Source organism: Liolophura sinensis, chromosome 10 (genome assembly GCF_032854445.1).
Source record: "Liolophura sinensis isolate JHLJ2023 chromosome 10, CUHK_Ljap_v2, whole genome shotgun sequence".
NCBI lineage: Eukaryota > Metazoa > Mollusca > Polyplacophora > Chitonida > Chitonidae > Liolophura > Liolophura sinensis.
The window spans coordinates 6,046,982-6,070,667 of NC_088304.1; the positions used below are offsets into that span (position 1 = coordinate 6,046,982).

General features: G+C 40.1%; 3 protein-coding genes across 3 annotated transcripts in view; 2 read left to right on the top strand and 1 right to left on the bottom strand.

Moving 5' to 3' along the window:
• Nucleotides 1-2,146: 2,146 nt before the first annotated feature.
• Nucleotides 2,147-4,240, bottom strand: LOC135476462 (zinc finger MYM-type protein 1-like). Its single transcript, XM_064756491.1, has 2 exons — nucleotides 3,995-4,240; nucleotides 2,147-3,964 (listed from the first exon to the last, which is right to left on the bottom strand). The coding sequence occupies exons 1-2, from the start codon at nucleotides 4,238-4,240 to the stop codon at nucleotides 2,147-2,149; spliced, it is 2,064 nt and encodes a 687-aa protein (XP_064612561.1).
• A 188-nt stretch (nucleotides 4,241-4,428) lies between these two features.
• The window catches only part of LOC135476463 (uncharacterized), a 35,774-nt gene continuing 16,516 nt past the window's right edge, over nucleotides 4,429-23,686 (top strand). Inside the window, exons 1-4 of the mRNA XM_064756492.1 lie at nucleotides 4,429-4,512; nucleotides 6,216-6,540; nucleotides 6,736-7,325; nucleotides 17,827-17,938. Of these exons, the coding sequence (XP_064612562.1) occupies nucleotides 4,429-4,512; nucleotides 6,216-6,540; nucleotides 6,736-7,325 (999 nt within the window). The 3' untranslated portion in view covers nucleotides 17,827-17,938. The remainder of the gene's footprint in view (nucleotides 4,513-6,215; nucleotides 6,541-6,735; nucleotides 7,326-17,826; nucleotides 17,939-23,686) is intronic.
• On the top strand, nucleotides 17,976-19,365 carry LOC135477219 (uncharacterized). The gene has a single exon (XM_064757382.1). It carries the CDS (start codon nucleotides 18,002-18,004, stop codon nucleotides 19,121-19,123), a length of 1,122 nt encoding a protein of 373 aa, XP_064613452.1. The 5' UTR covers nucleotides 17,976-18,001; the 3' UTR covers nucleotides 19,124-19,365.

Here is a 23,686-nt window from a genome sequence, read left to right on the forward strand (position 1 = left end):
GTACTCAACAATATTTCACTTATACGAGGGCGTCCAGCGTTATGGTGGGACGAAGCCGGGTCCAGAGGCTGAGAGGCTCCTGGATCATTGCGCCGTGCTGGTGTGCCGCTGTTCGGGATTATAGAATTAGGAGTTATGGAGTTAGGGATTAAGGGGTAGGGGTTACTTCCTTAGCTATAGATCTACCTCTAATATACAGGCGGCGCTGTTACAAGCATTTGGTGGTGTTATATATAAAACTGTTTTGGCTCTGTGACTGTATGAGTTCATAAATATATGCCCAATGTTAACAAGGTAGGCATGTCGCACATGTAATTAAAACTATCATCGGAATGTATATGAACACTGTACTTTCTGCTGGTATAGTGTACTTCTTGTGCCTCAGTAAAGCACAAGTATATATCGACCACGGTAACTCGACGTAACCTAAACTTGATATCGAGTTTTCGCGTCGAGTTTCAGCATGTAAAAGACAAGAAACAAGAAACAAGACGCTATGTTTTAAATACGATTTTATTATGCAAAAAACTCGACGCGAAAACGTAGTCTGATGTCCCTTAAATATGTTGTATCTACAATAAAAGTTTTTGCAAGCTTTAAATCCCATTTACAACTCGAAGTTGTATTCTGAAACGAGACATCGACTTAAGTGTGCTTCAAAATTTTGGGGTTTGTACAAGTGCTTTTAATGGCACGAATAGAACCCAAAAGTAACGCCAATCCGACTTTTCTAAGTTTGCCTGCAGGGATGTTTAAAGAGCGATGGTGAACTTCCGGCTTTTAGTAACAATTTGTGTAATATAATCAACAATACATTTGTATGTTTGTTTCCGTAGCTGATCTACAGGCCTACATGCGCTTGCCTGGAGGAACGGGCAGGCCAGCATATACCTATGCTGTCATTTGGCTTGAATCCTCAATTCTACTTTCACTTCCAGTAACATAATTAAAGGGAAATTCCGAGGGGCTTTTATTTTATTTCACATCAGTAGACGAAAAAAAAACACATAGTGCAGATGAAGAGCTGAGCATCGGACAAGTATACGATACTCAAGGTTGGGTAAGTATAGCCCTACATATGTAGCGTTAACTTATATATTATGCCCATTTTCATATTATGAAAAGCCTGTTGCGTGGGCATTCAGTCTGGTATTTCGTCGAGCAGATAAATATCTTCACGATCCCGAAGATCGAGTGGAACTACTCATCTTGCAAACGGCGCGCACGTGACTCCGTAGGTAAGCCTATACAGAACACGTGAGGTGCATGTATATGGTTTATTGATCGACAGTCACTGCGTAGTATCTCCAAACCTGTACTTATATATATTTTCACTGTCATTATTGACGGGGAATTCCACTGGACTTTTCAAAGCAGCAATAATTAAGTGAGTTATCCTGATCAGCTTAGATATAACAATAGCAGTTGTGGCGACACCCAGACGCAGGGCCCGCGGAGCGATTTGAGAAGTGGGGGGGCTAACTGCAGGCCCGGGACGATTATCCCTGCCCTACAGGCGAGGGTCCAGGGGCCGCCTAGGCCCCGGAAGCTCTGAAACCCTAGATGGCCGGAGACGCGATTTCGGCGATTTACGGCGCTAAAAAGGGAAGGATGAATGAGCGAGAAAAGTGACTTAATTGCAATAACTTGAAACACCAATGGTGTTGGATTTTGAAAACAATTAAGGAACTACAAAATTTCGGATCTTAATCTTTCATTAAGATTGATTAAAACGACTATTACAAACATTAACGTTGGCAGTAACTTGAATATACCGCTGAGACTATATCTCTGTGGTAACAACTCCTGTGGTGGTAACAACAAAGTGGCTAATGTCTCCCCGCCATCATATAGGACAGAAATAGATTGCTGAATACACGGAAACCCTAATTCGACCAAGCAACCATCACAACAAGGTTGTAATGACTAATCGGTATATACGGTAACTTTTTAAACGGCAGTTCTGTATATTCGCTAAATAGAGATTGAAGAATTTCAATGGTAAATATGCAAGTGCTGAGAACAGCTTAAATGACAAGCATGCTGATATTGTGAGTTTCCTCCAAAACAAGCACCATAACAGCCTAAAACTAGAGTCACAATTCAAAGTCGCCATTCTCATCTGGGTTACGCAGCAGATCTAGGCCTAATGAGCTCTGTCAAAGTCTTCCTTTTTGAAGGTTCCAAAAGTGGCTACTCGATTCTCATTTAAGGAGCTGAACTGATTAGCTACGGATACTAAATCTATGGCATCAGTGCGCTCCTTGTGGACAGTCAGAATTGCCAAATTGTTGAATCGACACTGGTTCATTGACGATCTAAGCCAGCTCTTTAAGCGACGGGCTGTAGAAAAGGATCTTTCACCCACAGCATCGGTGGCTGGATTGACCAAAATGAGTCTCATCAAAACTTCAACTTCTGAAACCAAACATTTATTCCCCAGGCTGAGTTGAATATAAGCTGAGTAGATATCTCGAAAACAGGCGTAAGTCTCATTTGGCAACATTGCCTTGAACAGTGTCAGCTGGGACTCAAATTGGAAGAGGTCAATATCGCCACTATACTCACTCTCAACGAAAGCCAACTCTGCCGCATAGTCCTCTCCGTTTAGGCAATTCATGAGCAGACTCTCCATCTCTGCATAGGCCTTGAACCCTGGCTGCTCAAAGCGGCTCTTGATAGCATTAACAGAGAGGTCAATCGCTTCAAAATATATCCTGCGGTATCGATCTTCGCATGTTCTGGGAAACGTTGCTTGCCCTTCACCAACTTCAAATCTACGTGGGGCCGACCGGTTTCTTGGTAGCGATGGTTTAGCTATTTCGTGCTCAGTAGCTTTGCTGTTGACAACAGCGTAGAATGCACTGAAATTGTCATCAGTTCTCATATTCTGTAGAACACTAGCGACAAGCTCTGCGTTACGCTGACCATCTACTGCCGAGAGTTTGCCCTGCTGCAATGTTTTGGACAAATTGTCAGTATGACTGTATATCCTCTGTCCCAAGTTCAATGCAAAAAAATAATCAAAACTCTCCATTTGAGCCTTCACGCCTATTATTCTGGCTCGCATTTCAGAATCTAGTTTGCCCTCCAAACATTCATCCCATTCTAACTGAAGCGCATCATAGTTTTCTAGGATGCGTTTGTAACTTTCAGCTCGGATTGTCCATCTAGTTGGACACAAAACTTTGAGCCCAGGTGTGTCCAGTTGCATCTCGGCCTTGAGTTGTTCCAGTTTTTCCTGGCGTTTAGGAGAAAGCTTTATTAGTTTACAGATTTCTCTGGTTGTGTCCATGGCATCGCGTAGCAGCTTGCAGCCACTAGTTGTATCCTTTATGGCCAAACTAAGTGCGTGCCCATGACAGTGAGTGAAATGTGCATTCACTGATTGAGCCTTGATTTGAGCAGCCACACCATTTTTCCACCCGGCCATAGGTCCCCCAGCATCGTAGCACTGCCCCCTGCAGTTATTGAGAGACAGATCCAGTCTTGTTAAGGTGTCTTTAATAGCGCCGACAATAGTGTCTGCGTTTATGTTTGGGATGTGGTAAAACCCGACAAAGTCTTCATGTGGCTCTAAGGCTTTGTCAATCCACCTCAGACAGACTGTTAATTGCTCCTTGTTTGATATATCTGTGCATTCATCTGAGAGAATAGCGAAAAATCCAGCAGACTTTATCGATGTTGCAATATCTTTCACTATGATGTTGGCCATGATTTTGAGTAACTCATTTTGGATATCATGGGAGGTATATTTGCCAGTTTTTTTTTCTAACCATTTCAAAATAGATGGGTCATCGATTGCCCTGAGTTTCAAAATCTGTATAAAATTGGAGTCTTCGTCTGTGCTGCCTTGCAGTGAAAGCCCCTGTCTCCCCATCAGCCTAAGGTTCTCTAAAATCTTCACTAAAATGGAGCGGTTCCACTTTTTTTCAGCTGCTAGTGCAGTATCCAACCGCTCTCCGATATCTCCACATTATTGTGGTAACTCAACGCTCTGAACAGCTAGTTTGTGGCACTGGGATTTCTGATGATCACGGAATTTTTCAAGAGCTTTTTTCCAGTTGGAAAATCCATTTATGAGAAATGCCTTCTCGGCATTTTTGGCGTTACCAAGTTTGCGCTGCTCGTCAGCAGTGACACAAGTGTGACATAATACAGTGTTATTATATTCCAGATGCAGCCAAGAAAAGGCTTTGAACCACTGAGGTTGAAAAGATCGCTGCTGTTTCCCGAACATCCTGTTTGGGAAATTAAAATTTGACAGCTGGTTAGGCGAAGTAGAGACTGGCTCACGCATAGCCATACCATCCAACGAATGGGGACTATCGGCATTAGGACCAGATTTTTGGGTGGCAGGTGTTGTTTCTGAAAGCTCACCGGCCGTAGTGGACTCGGTCTTCTCCGCAGTTTGCCCGTGTGAGGTACATGGCTGGCTCTCATGATCAGCGAGTGTCGGAATTTCGTCAACACGCTGTGATTTTGAGGCGAAAAAAGAAGCTATATCAGGCTGTAAGCTTCGCTTTTTTTTTGCTCCTGCGTTTTGTGACATATTTAAATGTTGGTGCGTTTTTGAAAGCGACACTGAGACACTCAGTCTATCTATAGACCTGACATAGACTACGTCAAAGCTGCATGTATGGGTAATACAACCATATAGCTGCCGGAACGCCTCTGAAGTTCACCTTGGCTCAGAACACTTCACTAGGTATTTTTGGGGTTTGACCTGCAGCGCCATCTATACATCCGGTAAAATGCTTATTAATTTGCACAAAAACAGTTCAAACTAGATAAATGGCAACATCAGTGTTACGCTGTCTGTTAAAGAGCGAGGCCTGCATGTTATGATGCCAACTTTATAGTTTACTTCCGTGAAAACTAAAGCTCAAAAGAGAGATAAAGAGTGATTGGTGTTGTTGTCTTAACGTACCGGTATCGAAATCCGGTACCTCTGCAATCCCACTGTTTATCAGATCGCGACGCAAAGCCTCCATGGAAAATGGAGTCATGTTAAACGTTACGGTACAGTACTGACTATGTGGCCCTGGCCCCGTAAAATATCAGATCAATAATAATGCCGCAACTAAATTTTAATTTCATTGAACTTGGAATGTTTGCGGACATTAGGAAAAAGTGTTCCGCGGCCCCTGCAGACGTGTGTAACTAACAGAAGACAGCGATGTGAGAAGCCGGGTAAGTTGTATTGCTGATGTGAACAATTACACGTACCTATCTCACTCTAGGCCACGGTATATAGGGCCCACCAAGGCCAGCAATTAAGGCTTACAGGTCTACTGTTTTGCTGATAACAATTACACGTACATTCTCATTGTCACGGTATATATGGCTTACTAGGGCCTTCAATTAAGGCTTACAGTCTACTGTTTTGCTGATAACAATTACATGTACAGTCTCATTGTCACGGTATATATGGCTTACTAGGGCCTTCAATTAAGGCTTACAGTCTACTGTTTTGCTGGTAACAATTACGCGTACATTTTCATTGTCACGGTATATAGGGCCTACCAGGGCTCCCAGAGACCGTATTGTTGAGAGGCTCCTGGATCATTGCGCCGCGCTGGCGTGTCGGCAATAAGAAAGTCACTCTACAACGAGGCTGACAAAGACAGATACACAACGAAAGCAAATAGTTCTGTTATTGTAAATTAATTATATTTTTCTAGTAGAGCCAAGAATGTATCCATATTTATATTATCAGTATAGAATTAAATATGAATTAATTCTACCTGTAGTTTGGTTTCATTTTTCATTTTCAAATTTTGTTCGAAATTGAAACTGAAACCATATATATTACAGATAACAAAGACGAGGCAGTTTCCCCCAGAAACCTGAGCGTCCGTGTGACAAAAGCTGGCGTTTGGAATACCTTGTTTATCATCTTCCTATAATGTAAAGGATTGACAGTCGGAATACCACAACCAAAACTACGTTCGGACAGATGGTGTCAAGTGTCAACGTACCACCACCAAATTGCAGTTAGAAAGTTCTTACGTCACACTGAGACTTTACCACGATTGCCCTGAGACATTCTTCATACAAGGCGGAATAAAGCACTGCAATATCCAGTTTTGTGATATATCCTTAGTGTCAGGACAAGACAAGAAAATGCGACTCTCAAGGTGGTGTATTCTTTTTTTCCTGATTTTGGTAATGAATATTGTCGACATTTTAATAGACTTCTTTATTTTGCTAAGCTAGAGGGTTTGGAGAAAGGTTTGGTTCATGGACCGGTCTCTGAGTCTGTTACGTATGCTGTGTTGGCGTTCGCAATCATCGGTGTCTTTATCTTCACCACGGAGACTGTGGTCTCAGCACTGAAAACGTTTAAGGGGAAGGAAATAGACTTGTATGTTGATCTCTTATCAGCTATTGGGATTTGGTGTGCAGATCTGCCACAAATTACACTGAACGTGTACGTTGCAGCATGTCGAGAGGAGCTTGTAAGCAATGTACAAATTGCCAAAGGCGCAGTGATTTTGGTAGCGGCTTGCATTCGCTTCGTCATAGTTCTTATCCGCTGTATTGTTGAAAAGCGCAAACATTGTGTGATTAGATGTTTGATTTTTTTGGGCGCCTTAATAATTTCAATCATTGCAGTTTTGGTTTTCGTTTTTTCCTTTTACCATCTCAAACATGGAAAACTTGAGCCCACTGACAGCAATAGGTATTTTGAAAACGTAGGTATTTTCGTCAACCAAAAATGTCTGATTCCAGGGAAGAGGTTATCAGATTCGGGATGGGCGAAAATCACAAATGTCCCCTTCCTAAGAATGTCCAACGAGGACGTGTTCGTTAGGTATGAGATTCTCGGAACGTCCGAGGACACATGGCTATTGTCTAAGGAGATAACACAGAAACAAAATGTGCTAGACAAAGAATGTTATAACCTAACTCTATTAAACAACGACAGTTTTGTAGAAAGTCACGAACTTCTGGTTTCCACTTGCTTAAATCTTCACACGTCAGAAAACACCACCGTCTTTGTCTTCCGATTTCATTTTATTAAACCGATTCACGGCTTTTTTAGCAATTCTAAAATCTTTGGTGACATCTCATTTAATGTAAAGCCAGACATCATGGGGCCTAATGTCACGTCGACTCGTGGGCAAAGGGAGCTAACCGATATTCCGGTCAATCCAGTGCGTTATTTCCGGTACTTTTCGAACTCGGGAAACGTTGTCCACCAGACGTCGCTGACTGACATAAAGGACGTTTGGAGTACAGGCTACTACCAGTGTGAGAGTACAGGAAATCTATATCCAACAAGGGACACCACCTTGAAAATTGACATTGGTGATTTGTAGGTAGGTGAAGGCATATTCAAGGAAATGTTTTATGTTTTAAAATTAACCCTGACATTAAAGTCCTTCAATTTACTTCAACATTTGACTTTAGATGAGAGTCAGACTAAATGTTACAAGAAAAAATTGTCAAAACTGAAATTTCTGTAGTACTTATTCCTGTTATCTTGCGCTTCCATTTGATTTAATGTTAAATTCACGGTGCTTGGTTACTTTGTTCATCACTGTTTTAGGATTCGATCTTTTGAAGTTGTGTAAAATATTTGAAAACTAATGTTTACTTTTCATTTATATGCAATAACTTTTTTGTTTACTCCTGCCAGTGTTCATTGGTTGGTATTTACGTGGTTTGGTGTTAACGAATAATAAGGCCGTCTTATAAATTGAAGTTAAACTCAGTGTATTTTTGTACCAATTTCTGCTTAAGCCGTGGTGCTAGGGGTGTGTGTAGGGGCGGGGTGTATAAGTAGTTACTATTACAGTACATCAACAGTTGGAATAAAACCTTAACTGAATTACATTGTCAAGAGAGCGTATTTCACCGGTTAGATATGACTATTTGCCTACTACCACATGCAATGTCGTCGCCGCTCTGGTTTTACTCTGTATGCTGTAGTCTTTCATGGTATATAATCACTGATACCCTCTTGTCTGTATGATCCCACCTCATTCACTGTTTCCCCATCAAATATGTGTGCTTTGTTAATGCTATGTTTTAGTCACACCCAGTAGGTCATCGAATTTTGTGGTAGATTTATATTTACTATATTATCTATGTTTATAATTGAAAGCATAGCACAAATTTGTTTCTTTTATTGCTAATAAACACTAGAAGCGTCCATAGCCCTCTGCACATAACAATATGCAGAAATTATTAAAAAGTAATTAGCTTTATATAATCCATATATTGCATATTCCATATATTTATACATCCATCTTCGCTGGATTTATAGGAAACTAGAAAGCAATATACCCAAGGGTCCTGCATATGGCGTGTACATATCTCGCCTTGTATCAGTTCTTACATCCTGTGTGCCAATTTGCATGAACGTTACAAGTAATTACTACAAAGGCTTGTGTTTCAAGGTTGTTACATTAAACGCCTTCGTTTTAATATTCTTAAGTTTTACCTTATGTATAATTGTCATCTGAGTACATATGGACACAGCGTCCAGAATCCCGTGCACTCTGCTTTGCGATTTTGTCTATTTCCTCTTAGCCTGGGGCTAGATGCCATATTCATCATGTTATATTCCAGCGTGGTACACGATTTGAATACTGATTTCACTCATTCGCCTAGAACATCCCGTGTGTCTTTCCAACGTCATTTATAACTGTAGACTGGTTCTCTTTTCATGGTTCCATCCTAATTTCGTATGCTATATACTTTCTTTTGTGTTGAAGATCTTTTATCAAATCGTCTCTAGCATTATTGACCTGTTTTGTTCGTTTTGGTTGACGGCTGGTATACGAAAGTCTGCTTCGACCACAAATCCAAGAACATTTCACTTACACGACTGCGACCATCATTTAGTTTAGAGACACATATATGTGCCTTACTGATCATATACTACAACACGTGTATAGATATGTAACACATCATGTAAACAGGTTGAGCAGTAGTACGTAGTATGGCTTGTCCTTTTTTTTTTTTTTTAAATATAACACTGCTGGGCCATAGCGCACTTCAACTTCTGGATCTACTACTAGAGACTTCAACTGCCGGTTAGCGTGACCTTCGTCTAACCACTTCTGGTTTCGCTGGTGTTATGTGCACGACTGCCGTCAGTTTCTAAATTTAGCTTGCCACTGTTTACATACGCTGAGTTCAGCGCCTGCTGTCTGCCTCTACCTTAGAATACTCCAGAATGCGCTCAGTTCGGTGCCTGTTTGTTTACATCAAGTGTTCAGGAATTTTCTTATTCTGGTCAATTCCACCAGGCTATATAAGACCTATGAAAGCAGGTCAAACGGGGAGAACAGAGAACGGAGAGAAAGGAGAATTATTGAGAGTTTGGATGCTTTGCTGTGTATTACTTTAGTAGGCCTTTTGTGCTGAATTTTGGTGTCTTTATAGCCTCTGGCTTTGTTATATCCTATCTCCGCCGAGCACCTGTTCAATCTGAACTTGCATGTTTAATTTGTGCTCTTGTATACACAGTGCTTATTAGTACACGGACCCTGTCTGTGGAATTTTGTGTATATTTCGTCATACACTCAGTTATACTGTGGATTTTCCCTCTTGTGAATTTGCCTCTGAGCATTTATGTCTGTGTGGTATATATATTGTGGAATATATGCGTCCGTTTGGACTTGACACCGTAAGTACTTTAGTATTTGTATAGATACCGCTATCCTTTCTTGTTAAACTTAAGTACTTTAGTATTTGTATAAGTCTTATTATCTGTTCTTGTTAAGCTAATAAATTATTGTAAAATAAAATCTGCTGGTTTTGGTTACTTTTTTGTGCGCCTAAACTGTCGTGTATTTCGAACAAGCCATCTCTTTATAATACAGACAGTTTGGGTCGTAACACTGGGTACCCCTGGCGTCATAAGTGATATGAGCAATAAGGGTCCTTGTATTAGGAGTGTGGAAAGTTCTTAGGCTCCGGGGCTCGTGTTTCAGACATTTTACAAGTTACTCATAAACTTTTCTTTATTTAATGAACATGCACATATACCATGTTGTCAAGTGGTCAAGTGGCCTTCAGTCGGAACGTAAAGCTGTGCAAACGTTCACATGAGCTCCGTTGCATAACAAAAAAAAACGTCAAATAACAGTCTCGTCCAAACAGTGAAAGCATGGGAGTCAACAATTTCTTCCGGTCCAAGGTCGGTATTGAGCCCGCACTTGGTGTACCTCGAGGATAAGGGGGTTAAAGGTTGTGGGGTTATGGGTTATACTTATTTATTTATTTCACTGATGTTTTCCACCGTACTCAAGAATATTTCACTTATACGAGGGCGGCCAGCGTTATGGTGGGAGGAAACCGGGTCCAGAGGCTGAGGGGCTCCTGGATCATTGCGCCGTGCTGGTGTGCCGCTGTTCGGGATTATAGAATTAGGAGTTATGGAGTTAGGGATTAAGGGGTAGGGGTTACTTCCTTAGCTATAGATCTACCTCTAATATACAGGCGGCGCTGTTACAAGCATTTGGTGGTGTTATATATAAAACTGTTTTGGCTCTGTGACTGTATGAGTTCATAAATATATGCCCAATGTTAACAAGGTAGGCATGTCGCACATGTAATTAAAACTATCATCGGAATGTATATGAACACTGTACTTTCTGCTGGTATAGTGTGCTTCTTGTGTCTCGGTAAAACACAAGTATATATCGACCACGGTAACTCGACGTACCCTAAACTTGATATCGAGTTTCAGCATGTAAAAGACAAGAAACAAGAAACAAGAAACAAGACGCTATGATTTAAATACGATTTTATTATGCAAAAACTCGACGCGAAAACGTAGTCCGATGTGCCTTAAATATGTTGTATAAAAGTTTTTGCATAAGAAATAAAAGTTTTTGCAAGCTTTAAATCCCATTTACAACTCGAAGTTGTATTTTGAAACGAGTCATCGACTTAAGTGTGCTTCAGAATTTCGGGGTTTGTACAAGTGCTTTTAATGGCACGAATAGAACCCAAAAGTAACGCCAATCCGACTTTTCTAAGTTTGCCTGCAGGGATGTTTAAAGAGCGATGATGAACTTCCGGCTTTTAGTAACAATTTGTGTAATATAATCAACAATACATTTGTATGTGTGTTTCCGTAGCTGATCTACAGGCCTACATGCGCGTGCCTGGAGGAACGGACATGCCAGCATATACCTATGCTGTCATTTGGCTTGAATCCTCAATTCTACTTTCACTTCCAGTAACATCATTAAAGGGAAATTCCGAGGGGCTTTTAACTTATTTCAAATCAGTAGACGAAAGAAAAAAAAAACACATAGTGCAGATGAAGAGCTGAGCATCGGACGAGTATACGATACACAATTATGAAAAGCCTGTTGCGTGGGCATTCAGCCTGGTATTTCGTCAAGAAATATCTTCACGATCCCGAAGATCGAGTGGAACTATTCATCTTGCAAACGGCGCGCACGTGACTCCGTAGGTAAGCCTATACAGAACACGTGAGGTGCATGTATATGGTTTATTGGTCGACAGTCACTGCGAAGGATCTCCAAACCTGTACTTATATATATTTTCACTATCATTATTAACGGGGAATTACACTGGATTTTTCAAAGCAGCAATAATTAAGTGAGTTATCCTGATCAGCTTATATATAACAACAGCAGTTGTGGCGACACCCAGAAGTGTGTAACTAACAGAAGACAGCGATGTGAGAAGCCGGGTAAGTTGTATTGCTGATGTGAACAATTACACGTACCTATCTCACTCTAGGCCACGGTATATAGGGCCCACCAAGGCCAGCAATTAAGGCTTACAGGTCTACTGTTTTGCTGATAACAATTACACGTACATTCTCATTGTCACGGTATATATGGCTTACTAGGGCCTTCAGTTAAGGCTTACCGGTCTACTGTTTTGCTAATAACAATTACACGCACAGTCTCCTTGTCACGGTATATAGGGTTTACAAGGGCCTTCAATTAAGGCTTACAGTCTACTGTTTTGCTGATAACAATTACACGTACATTCTCATTGTCACGGTATATATGGCTTACTAGGGCCTTCATTTAAGTTTTGCATGTCTACTGTATTGCTGGTAACAATTACGCGTACATTTTCATTGTCACGGTATATAGGGCCTACCAGGGCTCCCAGAGACCGTATTGTTGAGAGGCTCTTGGATCATTGCGCCGCGCTGGCGTGTCGGCAATAAGAAAGTCACTCTACAACGAGGCTGACAAAGACAGACACATAACGAAAGCAAATAGTTCTGTTATTGTAAATTAATTATATTTTTCTAGTATAGCCAAGAATGTATCCATATTTATATTATCAGTATAGAATTAAATATGAATTAATTCTACCTGTAGTTTGGTTTCATTTTTCATTTTCAGATTTTGTTCGAAATTGAAACTGAAACCATATATATTACAGACAACAAAGACGAGGCAGTTTCCCCCAGAAACCTGAGCGTCCGTGTGACAAAAGCTGGCGTTTGGAATACCTTGTTTATCATCTTCCTATAATGTAAAGGATTGACAGTCGGAATACCACAACCAAAACTACGTTCGGACAGAGGGTGTCAAGTGTCAACGTACCACCACCAAATTGCAGTTAGAAAGTTCTTACGTCACACTGAGACTTTACCACGATTGCCCTGAGACATTCTTCATACAAGGCGGAATAAAGCACTGCAATATCCAGTTTTGTAATATATCCTTAGTGTCAGGACAAGACAAGAAAATGCGACTCTCAAGGCGGTGTAGTCTTTTTTTCCTGATTTTGGCAATGAATTTTGTCGACGTTTTAACAGACTTCATATTTTTTGCTCGGCTAGAGGGTTTGGAGAAAGGTTTGGTTCATGGACCGGTCTCTGAGTCTGTTATGTATGCTGTGTTGACGTTCGCAATCATCGGTGTCTTTATCTTCACCACGGAGACTGTGGTCTCAGCACGAAAAACGTTTAAGGGGAAGGAAATAGACTTGTGTGTTGATCTCTTATCAGCTATTGGGATTTGGTGTGCAGATCTACCACAAATTACACTGAACATGTACGTTGCAGTATGTCGAGAGGAGCTTGTAAGCAATGTACAAATTGCCAAAGGCGCAGTGATTTTGGTAGCGGCTTGCATTCGCTTCGTCATAGTTCTTATCCGCTGTATTGTTGAAAAGCGCAAACATTGTGTGATTAGATGTTTGATTTTTTTCGGCGCCTTAATAATTTCAGTCATTGCAGCATTGGTTTTCGTTTTTTCCTTTTACCATCTCAAACATGGAAAACTTGAGCCCACTGACAGCAATAGGTATTTTGAAAACGTAGGTGTTTTCGTCAACCAAAAATGTCTGATTCCAGGGAAGAGGTTATCAGATTCGGGATGGGCGAAAATCACAAATGTCCCCTTCCTAAGAATGTCCAACGAGGACGTGTTCGTTAGGTATGAGATTCTCGGAACGTCCGAGGACACATGGCTATTGTCTAAGGAGATAACACAGAAACAAAATGTGCTAGACAAAGAATGTTATAACCTAACTCTATTAAACGACGACAGTTTTGTAGAAAGTCACGAACTTCTGGTTTCCACTTGCTTAAATCTTCACACGTCAGAAAACACCACCGTCATTGTCTTCCGATTTCATTTTATTAAACCGATTCACGGCTTTTTCAGCAATTCTAAAATCTTTGGTGACATCTCATTTAATGTAAAGCCAGACATCATGGGGCCTAATGTCACGTCGACTTGTGGGCAAAGGGAGCTAACCGATATTCCGGTCAATCCAGTGCGTTATTTCCGGTATAATTCAAACTCGGGAAACCTTGTCCACCAGACGTCGCTGACTGACATAAAGGACGTTTGGCGTACAGGCTACCACCAATGCGAGAGTACAGGAAACCTATATCCAACAAGGGACACCACCTTGAAAATTGACATTGGCGATTTGTAGGTAGGTGAAGGCATATTCAAGAAAATGTTTTATGTTTTAAAATTAACCCTGACATTAAAGTCCTTGAATTTACTTCAACATTTGACTTTAGATGAGAGTCAGACTAAATGTTACAAGAAAAAATTGTCAAAACTGAAATTTCTGTAGTACTTATTCCTGTTATCTTGCGCTTCCATTTGATTTAATGTTAAATTCACGGTGCTTGGCTGCTTTGTTCATCACTGTTTTAGGATTCGATCTTTTGAAGTTGTGTAAAATATTTGAAAACTAATGTTTACTTTTCATTTATATGCAATGACTTTTTTGTTTACTCCTGCCAGTGTTCATTGGTTGGTATTTACGTGGTTTGGTGTTAACGAATAATAAGGCCGTCTTATAAATTGAAGTTAAACTCAGTGTATTTTTGTACCAATTTCTGCTTAAGCCGTGGTGCTAGGGGTGTGTGTATCGGCGGGGTGTATAAGTAGTTACTGTTATAGTACATCAACAGTTGGAATAAAACCCTAACTGAATTACATTGTCAAGAGAGCGTATTTCACCGGTTAGGTATCATTGATACCCTCTTGTCTGTATGATCCCACCTCATTCACTATATCCCCATCAACTATGTGTGTTTTGTTAATGCTATGGTTTAGTCACACCCAGTAGGTCATCGAATTTTGTGGTAGATTTATATTTACTGTATTATCTATGTTTATAATTGAAACCATAGCACAAATTTGTTTCTTTTATTGCTAATAAACACTAGAAGCGTCCATAGCCCTCTGCACGACATACATGTTATTGTGTTTTTCATAGTCATTACTCTCCTGGCGATGGTCAAACAAGAAGCAGGAATATTGGGTCAAAACGAAGTCCGTTTGCGGAGATACACTATCTGTGTATTACTTAAGATTTTTCAGTGCTAGGTCTGTTACAGTAATACGTTTCTGTTTGCTTTAGGGATATTTCAATTCGGACTTTTGAGTAATTCTCAAGCAAACTCTATGGGGCGTGTAATTTGCTAATATTTAAGCATTTACATGAACAGTTAGAATAAACCTGATAAACTGTTAAGAGGCAGCATTTCAACGGTGACGTGTGACCACTTGGCAGCTATGACACTGTCTCACTGCTCTGGCTTTTCTCTTTATACCGCAGTTTTGTACATTTTGGACTGTCACCAGTATGTCCAGGAGGCCTTTCAGTTTACATCCGCTTTCCTCCAATGGATAATTCCGACAGCTCCCACTTTAGTGAAAATCAGACCTGGAAGGAATGATCAAAGGCCAGATAACAGTCGATGATAACCAGTTCATGATCACGTGCCTGTTTTCACATACCACGTCGTGACATGTTTTACTGATACAGCAGGAAATATACAGGCCTCCGTGACATAGACATATAACATCAGAGACCTTCAGTTAGACCTGAAGTACGACTTAAGACTTGTAACTTCAAACTAGAATAGGTAAACTAATTCAGGTCTGAAGCCGCACGTTCTTCGTTACAACCTGTAACTTCTAACTAAAGGTCTCTAATGCCTCCAGTCTGAGGATTTTTGTGAAAATATTCTGGAGAAGTTGGGTTTACAAGGTCACATTTTACTGGATAAATTGGAAAAGAAATTCACGAAAAAAAAAAAACGTAATGCTCGTCTGTGATTTGTCACTAATATACGTGTTAAGTCTCCCGGAAATACATTGAACACTCTAGAAGTTAACAGTTCAAAACGGACAGAATGAGAGACAGTTGAGACAGTTGACAAAGCTGATTGCTACGTCACCCCTCGGGTATTATGTGCTCCGAATGGAGAGGATAAAAATATATGTCTACCTGTGTGTCTGCTTTGGGTTTGACGTCATACTTAACAATTTTTCAGTCATATGTCGACGAGAAGTCATTAGGTATGTATTCATGTACTGTGTTAACCTTCACTATGCAATATCCTCTATATATTTTCCCGATTTCATTGTTTACCCTCGGACAATGACCGGTCGGCGGCTCTAGTATGACAGTTCGTTCAAAACCACAAATGTGTGGTATGTTGTGACATGTCGGTAGCTTACACAGGGCAATTCGGTTTTTACCAGCCATAAAACTGACCACTGTCATGTATACAAATGAAATATTTTTGATTATGACGATAAACAACGAATAAATAAATAAATAAATAATTAAATAATTAAATAAATAATTAAATCACACACAGAAGAGAACTGTGTCCAGAAATATTGCATAATTATTTTTTGTACAATTGGTTGCTCAGAATAAAGGTCACAAAAGCAATTATTTCGTCAATTTTTCATGTCGATAATTCATAAAAAACATGCAAAATGATCCTCGCATATGTTATAAAAGATATCCACTTCTTCAAAATCTTCCGTAGACAGTGAAGGCCAACCAGAAAAATATGAAGAATTTCACATCATATCACGTTACTTACTGCCGACCGAAAACTCTGTTTCATCATAATTTAAATGCTTTCTACACAGCGCGGCAAAAATTTAAAAAATATATTTCTAAAACTAGCCATTAGAGAAACTTTTGTTAGGCACTGACTTCATCTTATCGTCACTTTATACTCACTTCAAGTGAAATGTGTGTTTCACGAATATAGCTTAGGGCCTAATCCAGACCTTCTCAGCATCCGATTACCGGACGCTGCCGTTCCCTCAAAGTGCCCTTTGCGTCCAAAAAAAAAACAAAAAACCAACCAAGAAACAAAAAAATATAAAAACAAAAAAAAAAAAAAAAAAAAAAACACGAAACAGCCCGAATTCATTATAAGACTTGGACTATCTACTTTTAGTCGCTAGGCTTGGGCTATCCATTCGCCACATTAGTTTTGGCAAATATAATTTTTGTTTCGCGAAAGCAAATTGGCGTCCCTTGTGCACGGTGGGACTTCAATTGTTTATGTTTAAAGTTCGTAAATTTGCTCAGATTTAATGTTGGGTCTAGAATCAAGAAGGAATATTTGATTTCAGTGTGAAAGAATGGTTATGAAAACAACAAAGAGCATTTAAAATCGGAAATGTAGCTGTGAAGAAGGTGACGAAAATTGGACCCGCGACAGTTCAATTAGCATTCAGATTATGAGGGCCGGGATTTACTTTCAATTCTTTTTCAAAACAAAAACCAAAACCAAAAAAAAAAAAAAAAAAAAAAAAAAAACAAATGCCAACCGACCGACCGACCAGACTTCTAAAAACAGGGTTTGTTACCCGAAACAATTTTTTAATGATGGCCTGGGGTAGCAATGATACAATGCGATGACCAGATGCACGTCATCCGAGATGGCAGAGTTATCCACATATCAACCAATACAAACCATCCTTAGACTGAATTTTCGGGCTAGGTGCGTGTTGTGGTTTGCACGCAGGGTGGAGGTCAACGTAGGAACCGAGGCCCTTAAAAATATATGAGAATCGAAATATTCAACCATGAGGTGCCTTTCACCAGTGGTTCCATCCCCTGCCCTTCTGATGCCAGATTAGGCCACTAGCTCACATGTGTGTACGTCTGTGTAGGCATGTTGAGCTACATGCTGACTATAGACAGCGTACTGGGCAATTATGTATGTTATCGGTTTGAGTATGTACGATGTAATATATGGCATTTCCTGCACATGCGCCTGAATGGTTGTTAATAGTATCGCGCGCGTACGCCGTGCTTCTCTATTGTCATCGTGTCCTATATTCTATAAGTACTTCTGTCTATCTTTTTTATTTTTTTACTCGCTACATGTAAAATCTGCAGGCTGTGTGTATGCTGTGTGATCTATACGCCTACGCGCACAATATAGAGCTGAGATGAACAGAAACGTATAGATGCTACCTATCTGTGACATAAAATATCTAGCCTTCATGATTGAGACTTGTCGGCATTATACACAAGGTCAAATTCAGGTAACACTGTTGACGTTGTTGCTCTCAGTTGTAGGTCAAGAGGCTCAGCACATTGAAGTACAGCATACTCGATGGTGTAACTTCTCACTTCTCCACAATGGCTGACGGATCGATTATCAGTACATAATGACAGCAGTGAGGTATGATATCGTGGCAAGCTGAGATCATAGGGCTTTTATGAAACGAATTTGAAGCCTGACAACATGGCGGCAATGCCGTTTAATGTAAGTAGTACAAACGATTTTTCCATTCTTAAAATCACTTATAATGCGGACAGACAGACGTTTAGTGGAGTTTATCACTGTAAAAAACCAAAGAAGGAGTGTCTGATGGCCGTGTTTACTCTAAATTTGAAAGAGACATCTCCCGAGGGTGAAGTGAAATACACACCTTGGCTGATAACTTCACCTTTCCTGCAGGCAAAGTTTGAACTACATCTAGCTCCGTACCTTTTCTCTCCTGAGATTTGTGTTGCGCCTGCGCCATGTACAAGTGATGTTCGGGTTACCGGTAAGAACACTGCCCAGTGTGTCATGAGAGTTCATTTCACCAGGAGCTCTGGGTTAGAAGATTTCCCGTATGTCAGTGTCGGCGAGCCTCAGGATATAGCAGAGCTAGTTGGCCACGGACCCAAAATGACGGCTATTTGTTTGTACAAAAGAGCCTTGGATTTCCTTGGCCCTAGAAGGCAAATACCGAGGGCCATGAGCCTTGCAGCGTTTTTTTATCGGAACAAAACGAAGGAATATTTTGGCGACATATTTCTAAATCACAGTGGAGTTATGCGCCCCTACCTGAAAGATAACACTGGCGACCCAAAGTGTCCTATTACCAACAGACTTAAGGGGCTGTTTTTCTCGACATCTATTTCAGGAGCACAACTGCCTTCGCCCTTTGGGCCTCATCGATTCGTGGTACCGCTGATAGCGTTACTGCAAAATATGGGCTCGTGGCAGTTCTATTTTGCAGACTTCTATTGCTTGGACAAAGACAAAAGTTCCCATCATGTAAATCTTGTCCTTTGTGAAAAAGACACAGATGCTCATAAAATGTGCGAAGAGTGTTTACTGAGGTTACCCTCAGAAAATCCTTTCTTGCAAGTGGCAGTCGATCATTCCCAATATCTTGTCAATTCTCACATCAAGGTAGAAGTAATTTATACCAAAGAGATTGATATCGTCAGAATGTGTCGGGATATGGGTGCAGAAATGCAAACTGTGTCGTCTTACGGAACCTCAGATCCAAGAGGAATCCCCAAAAATCCAAAATGTGTGAAGTGCAATGCAGTATCATTTGAACAATGGGATGTTCTATTACACTATTAATGAGCGAATTGATGGCGTCTCTGGCAAGTTCGCTAAGCCTTCACCAATACTTTTTAGATCAATATTACAAAGTAACAAATCAGTTAATGGGAAAATTGATAAGAGGCCGTATTTCACCGGTGACCATCTGTCACGTATCACACCTTCGTCACTGCTCTGGTTTTACTCCTCATGCCGTTGTCTTTCTACATTGTATTCCGACTAAAGTAAGTATTCTGCTGGTGGACTAAGCATCCCCGAGGCCTGGGACCTCTTACACAAAGCGACCGTGGCCTATGTTGACTGTAACTATCAAGGAAACATATCGTAAACATGCGTCGCCATGGTAGTTACAATCGACTTATAGCCTACTGTCGTAGCAGTAAAGTGTGGAAAACCCTGCTCTGCGTAAAATCGTTTGAATTCTGCTGTCTGCGAAAGTCCTCGGCCCACGAATTGCAGCTAACTAGGTAGGTACTCAAGAAATTGGTTGAAATAGGAGTTTATTTTCAACATGAATTCAAGGCAAAAGAGAAAGTGTACGGAAAGTGAACGAAGAGCAAAACTGGCAAAAATGGCTACCGTTGACCATGCTGACCAAGGCATGTCGAGCCTGACGGAGAGCGAATACGAATTTTGAATATGAAGAACTGACATTACACCTTTGTAGGCCTATACCATCACGTCTATCAAGAATTTAATATTCTTGATAAAAATTACATATATTCATATCAAATGGTATCCCAGGTTATCATTTTCCTTCTGTCATAAAAGACCGAAACGATGCTCGGCCGGGGGGGCTATTAATTTTTATTAAAGAAACTCTAACCTACGATGAAAGACAAGACCTTTCTCTCCCTGTCTTGGTAACTCAGTGGTGGTGTGAGCTCAGATCTAGAAATTATAAACTTCTCCTTGGTGTTTTTTTGCAAGTCACATTCAGCACCTGCTAATTACTGGGGCATAATTTATGACACTTTGGCAACAGCTCCCTGGAACATGTCAATAAAATGCGCGGCTGTAAGTGACTTTAATGTTGACTGCATACAAAACCCTCATCCTAAAATATACCAAATTTTTACAGGTTACCTTCAGCACCTGCTAATTACTGGGACATAATTTATGACACTCTGGCAATAGCTCGCTGGAACATGTCAATAAAATGCGCGGCTGTAAGTGACTTTAATGTTGACTGCATACAAAACCCCCGTCCTAAAATATACCAAATTTTTACAGGTCACCTTCAGCACCTGCTAATTACTGGGACATAATTTATGACACTCTGGCAATAGCTCCCTGGAACATGTCAATAAAATGCGCGGCTGTAAGTGACTTTAATGTTGACTGCATACAAAACCCCCATCCTAAAATACACCAAATTTTACAGGTCACCTTCAGCACCTGCTAATGAATGGGACATAATTTATGACACTCTGGCAATAGCTCGGTGGAACATGTCAATAAAATGCGCGGCTGTAAGTGACTTTAATGTTGACTGCATACAAAACCCTCATCCTAAAATATACCAAATTTTACAGGTCACCTTCAGCACCTGCTAATGAATGGGACATAATTTATGACACTCTGGCAATAGCTCCCTGGAACATGTCAATAAAATGCGCGGCTGTAAGTGACTTTAATGTTGACTGCATACAAAACCCCCATCCTAAAATACACCAAATTTTACAGGTCACCTTCAGCACCTGCTAATGAATGGGACATAATTTATGACACTCTGGCAATAGCTCGGTGGAACATGTCAATAAAATGCGCGGCTGTAAGTGACTTTAATGTTGACTGCATACAAAACCCTCATCCTAAAATATACCAAATTTTTACAGGTCACCTTCAGCACCTGCTAATTACTGAGACATAATTCATGACACTCTGGCAATAGCTCGCTGGAACATGTCAATAAAAAGCGCGACTGTAAGTGACTTTAATATTGACTGCATACAAAACCCTCATCCTAAAATATACCAAGTTGAACATATATTTGGGTTAAAACAAATAACAACAGAACCTACCTCGATTACTCCAACGTCAAAATCACTGTTTGATTTGATAATGGTTTCTTGTCCAGACAATGTCTTGCAATTGGGGGTAATTGCCACTTCATGTAGTGATCATCATGGCACTAGCGCCACAGTCAACTTTGACATACCACTCAATTCACCTTTTAAACGGCGCATATTATCTTATGATCAAATGGATAGGGATGGTTTTAAGAACTATTTTACCTAGATAAACTGGAATCGATTTTTTTAAATCGCCTGATGCCAGTAAAATAACAGGATATAGCCAAGTATATTTTGGAAGTTTGTAATATTTTTTCCCCGAATAAATATGTCACCATCAGACCTCGTGATAAGCCTGAAGTAACTAATGAACTCCATCTGTCAATGCGCAAACGAGATAGAGCGCATAAAAAAGCCAAGAACTCAAATAATGTGGCCGATTGGGCAAATTTCAGACGAATTAAGAATGCTACCATTACCCTTAATAGAAAGACTAGAGAGAGCTATGATAAAGTCGTAGATGCTGCTATTTCTAATGAAACATTTGGCTCGAAAAACTGGTGTTCTAAAACTGTTGATTAAATCTCTTGCTAAAAAACCAAGGTAAATTGTCTGGGTTATGTTCTATGCAGATCAACAATAGTATATACACCGAGTCACAGAATATTGCAAATGCATTTAATGAGTACTTTGCCAGCCATACAGAACTGGATGATGGTAATGCTGTCTTGCCCCCTTCGCCGCCCATGTCCAATAACATTACTGACTTTGTCACGGTATCATCTCAAGTTGAGGATATTCTGTCCAGCTTGGATATGTTGAAATCCGCTGGACCTGATGGGATTCACAAGCGAGCTTTAAAGGCTTGTGCATCAGTGTTATCTAGACCTTTGTCTATACTCATTAATCTGTGTCTTGCCTGTTGTATCATGCAACTTGTGTGGAAAGAAGCATATATCACTCCCATCTATAAAAATGGCCGTGTTGACGACTTTGAAAATTTCAGGCCTATCTCGCTCACGAGCAAATTGAGTAAAGTCTTTGAAAGGTGCATTCAGGAACACTTTCACAATTTTATGACTGATAACAATGTAGTTAGTAAATTTCCAGTCTGGATTTCGCTCTGGTAACGGTACAGTTTACCATCTGGTGGATATTTACAACTATATATGCAGTGGCCTTAATAGTGGGAAAGAGGTGCGTGCTGTGTTTTGTGACATTAAAAAAGGCATTTGATCGTTTTTGGCACAAAGGTCTTTGCAAACTTGAGGAAGCTGCTATAAAGAGGAATCTCCTGTTGTGGTTTAAAGACTATTTAGCTAACAGAAAAATATCGGTTGTTATATCCAGAAAAATCTCTGCTCAAAAAATCTTAAATGCTGGTGTTCCACAAGGTTCGGTTCTAGGACGGATCCTGTTCCTTGTCTATATAAATGATATTGTGTGCCACTTGGGGGCTTATGTTAGATTATTTGCCAACGACACGTATTTGTATATATATATATATAGTTTTTCAAAAACATAGTTTTCACCGTTGCTTTACTATTTCTGTTATCAGTAATGTATTATTGGACCTCAGTCAGTCAAACTGTATTCAATGTTTGCTGTGAACAATATCCTATGTGGAGAGACATTTTTTTGGGCTCGGCCTGTTTGTCAATCCGGTTCATCTGATTGAATAAAATATTGTTTAAAATGGCCTACTATTGCTTTGTGCAAGCAGCCATTGGTCCCGTTGCATGGTTTTAATGTGGTTGTATATTAAATGTATTGACAACACAGCATTTTGAGTAATTCTAAACTAGTGATGCCTATTATAACGCAAATAACATCACTGTCTATATGCACCTTAATACAGATTTTAATGCGGCTTTACTGCCAAATGTAATTTACTCCTATTGACGTAGGAGTAAATCCACACTGCATTGGTTGTTACTATCAGGTATTGTCTGAGTATATTATGACCAGGTAGTCATGTCTGACGTTTTTGTTTATTGTTATTTGTTTAAGACACAAATTGTAATAAAATGTTATGGACAAGAATGTAATTTTATGACATGCTGTGCAATAGAGTGGTTACCCTGCTCTGTGGATATTCAAGTACTTACAGCCTATAAGATGTTGTCTGGTAAAGGACTTAAGGACATGTCAGTTCCTGTCACCATGATAGAGCTGTTGTATCATAGCTATTAGTAACTCGACATGTAAAGGTTTTGACATGTTTGGCCGCTGTGAATGGTTGACAACAAACGGTATATAAGAAGTAGAATATAAGGCAGAAGGTAACAATGATCTTGCGCTATGTAGACATTACTTGTGGACTTTGCTGTTATGGGACTATAGCATGTAGCCTTAGGCCTTGACAACTGCCTTTGAGTCTTCATCGAGAGAATGGATGTTACAACTACGTCTATCAGAGATTTCAGGAGTGGCCCTAATATCTCTAATTGTTTCCCAGCACATCATTCGATAGAATGGAGCCGTCATTAAAAGAAATTTGAAAAAGACTGTTGCTCAACCTACGCAGTTGCTCAAAATGTGGAAAAACAATGCGAAATGAACACTG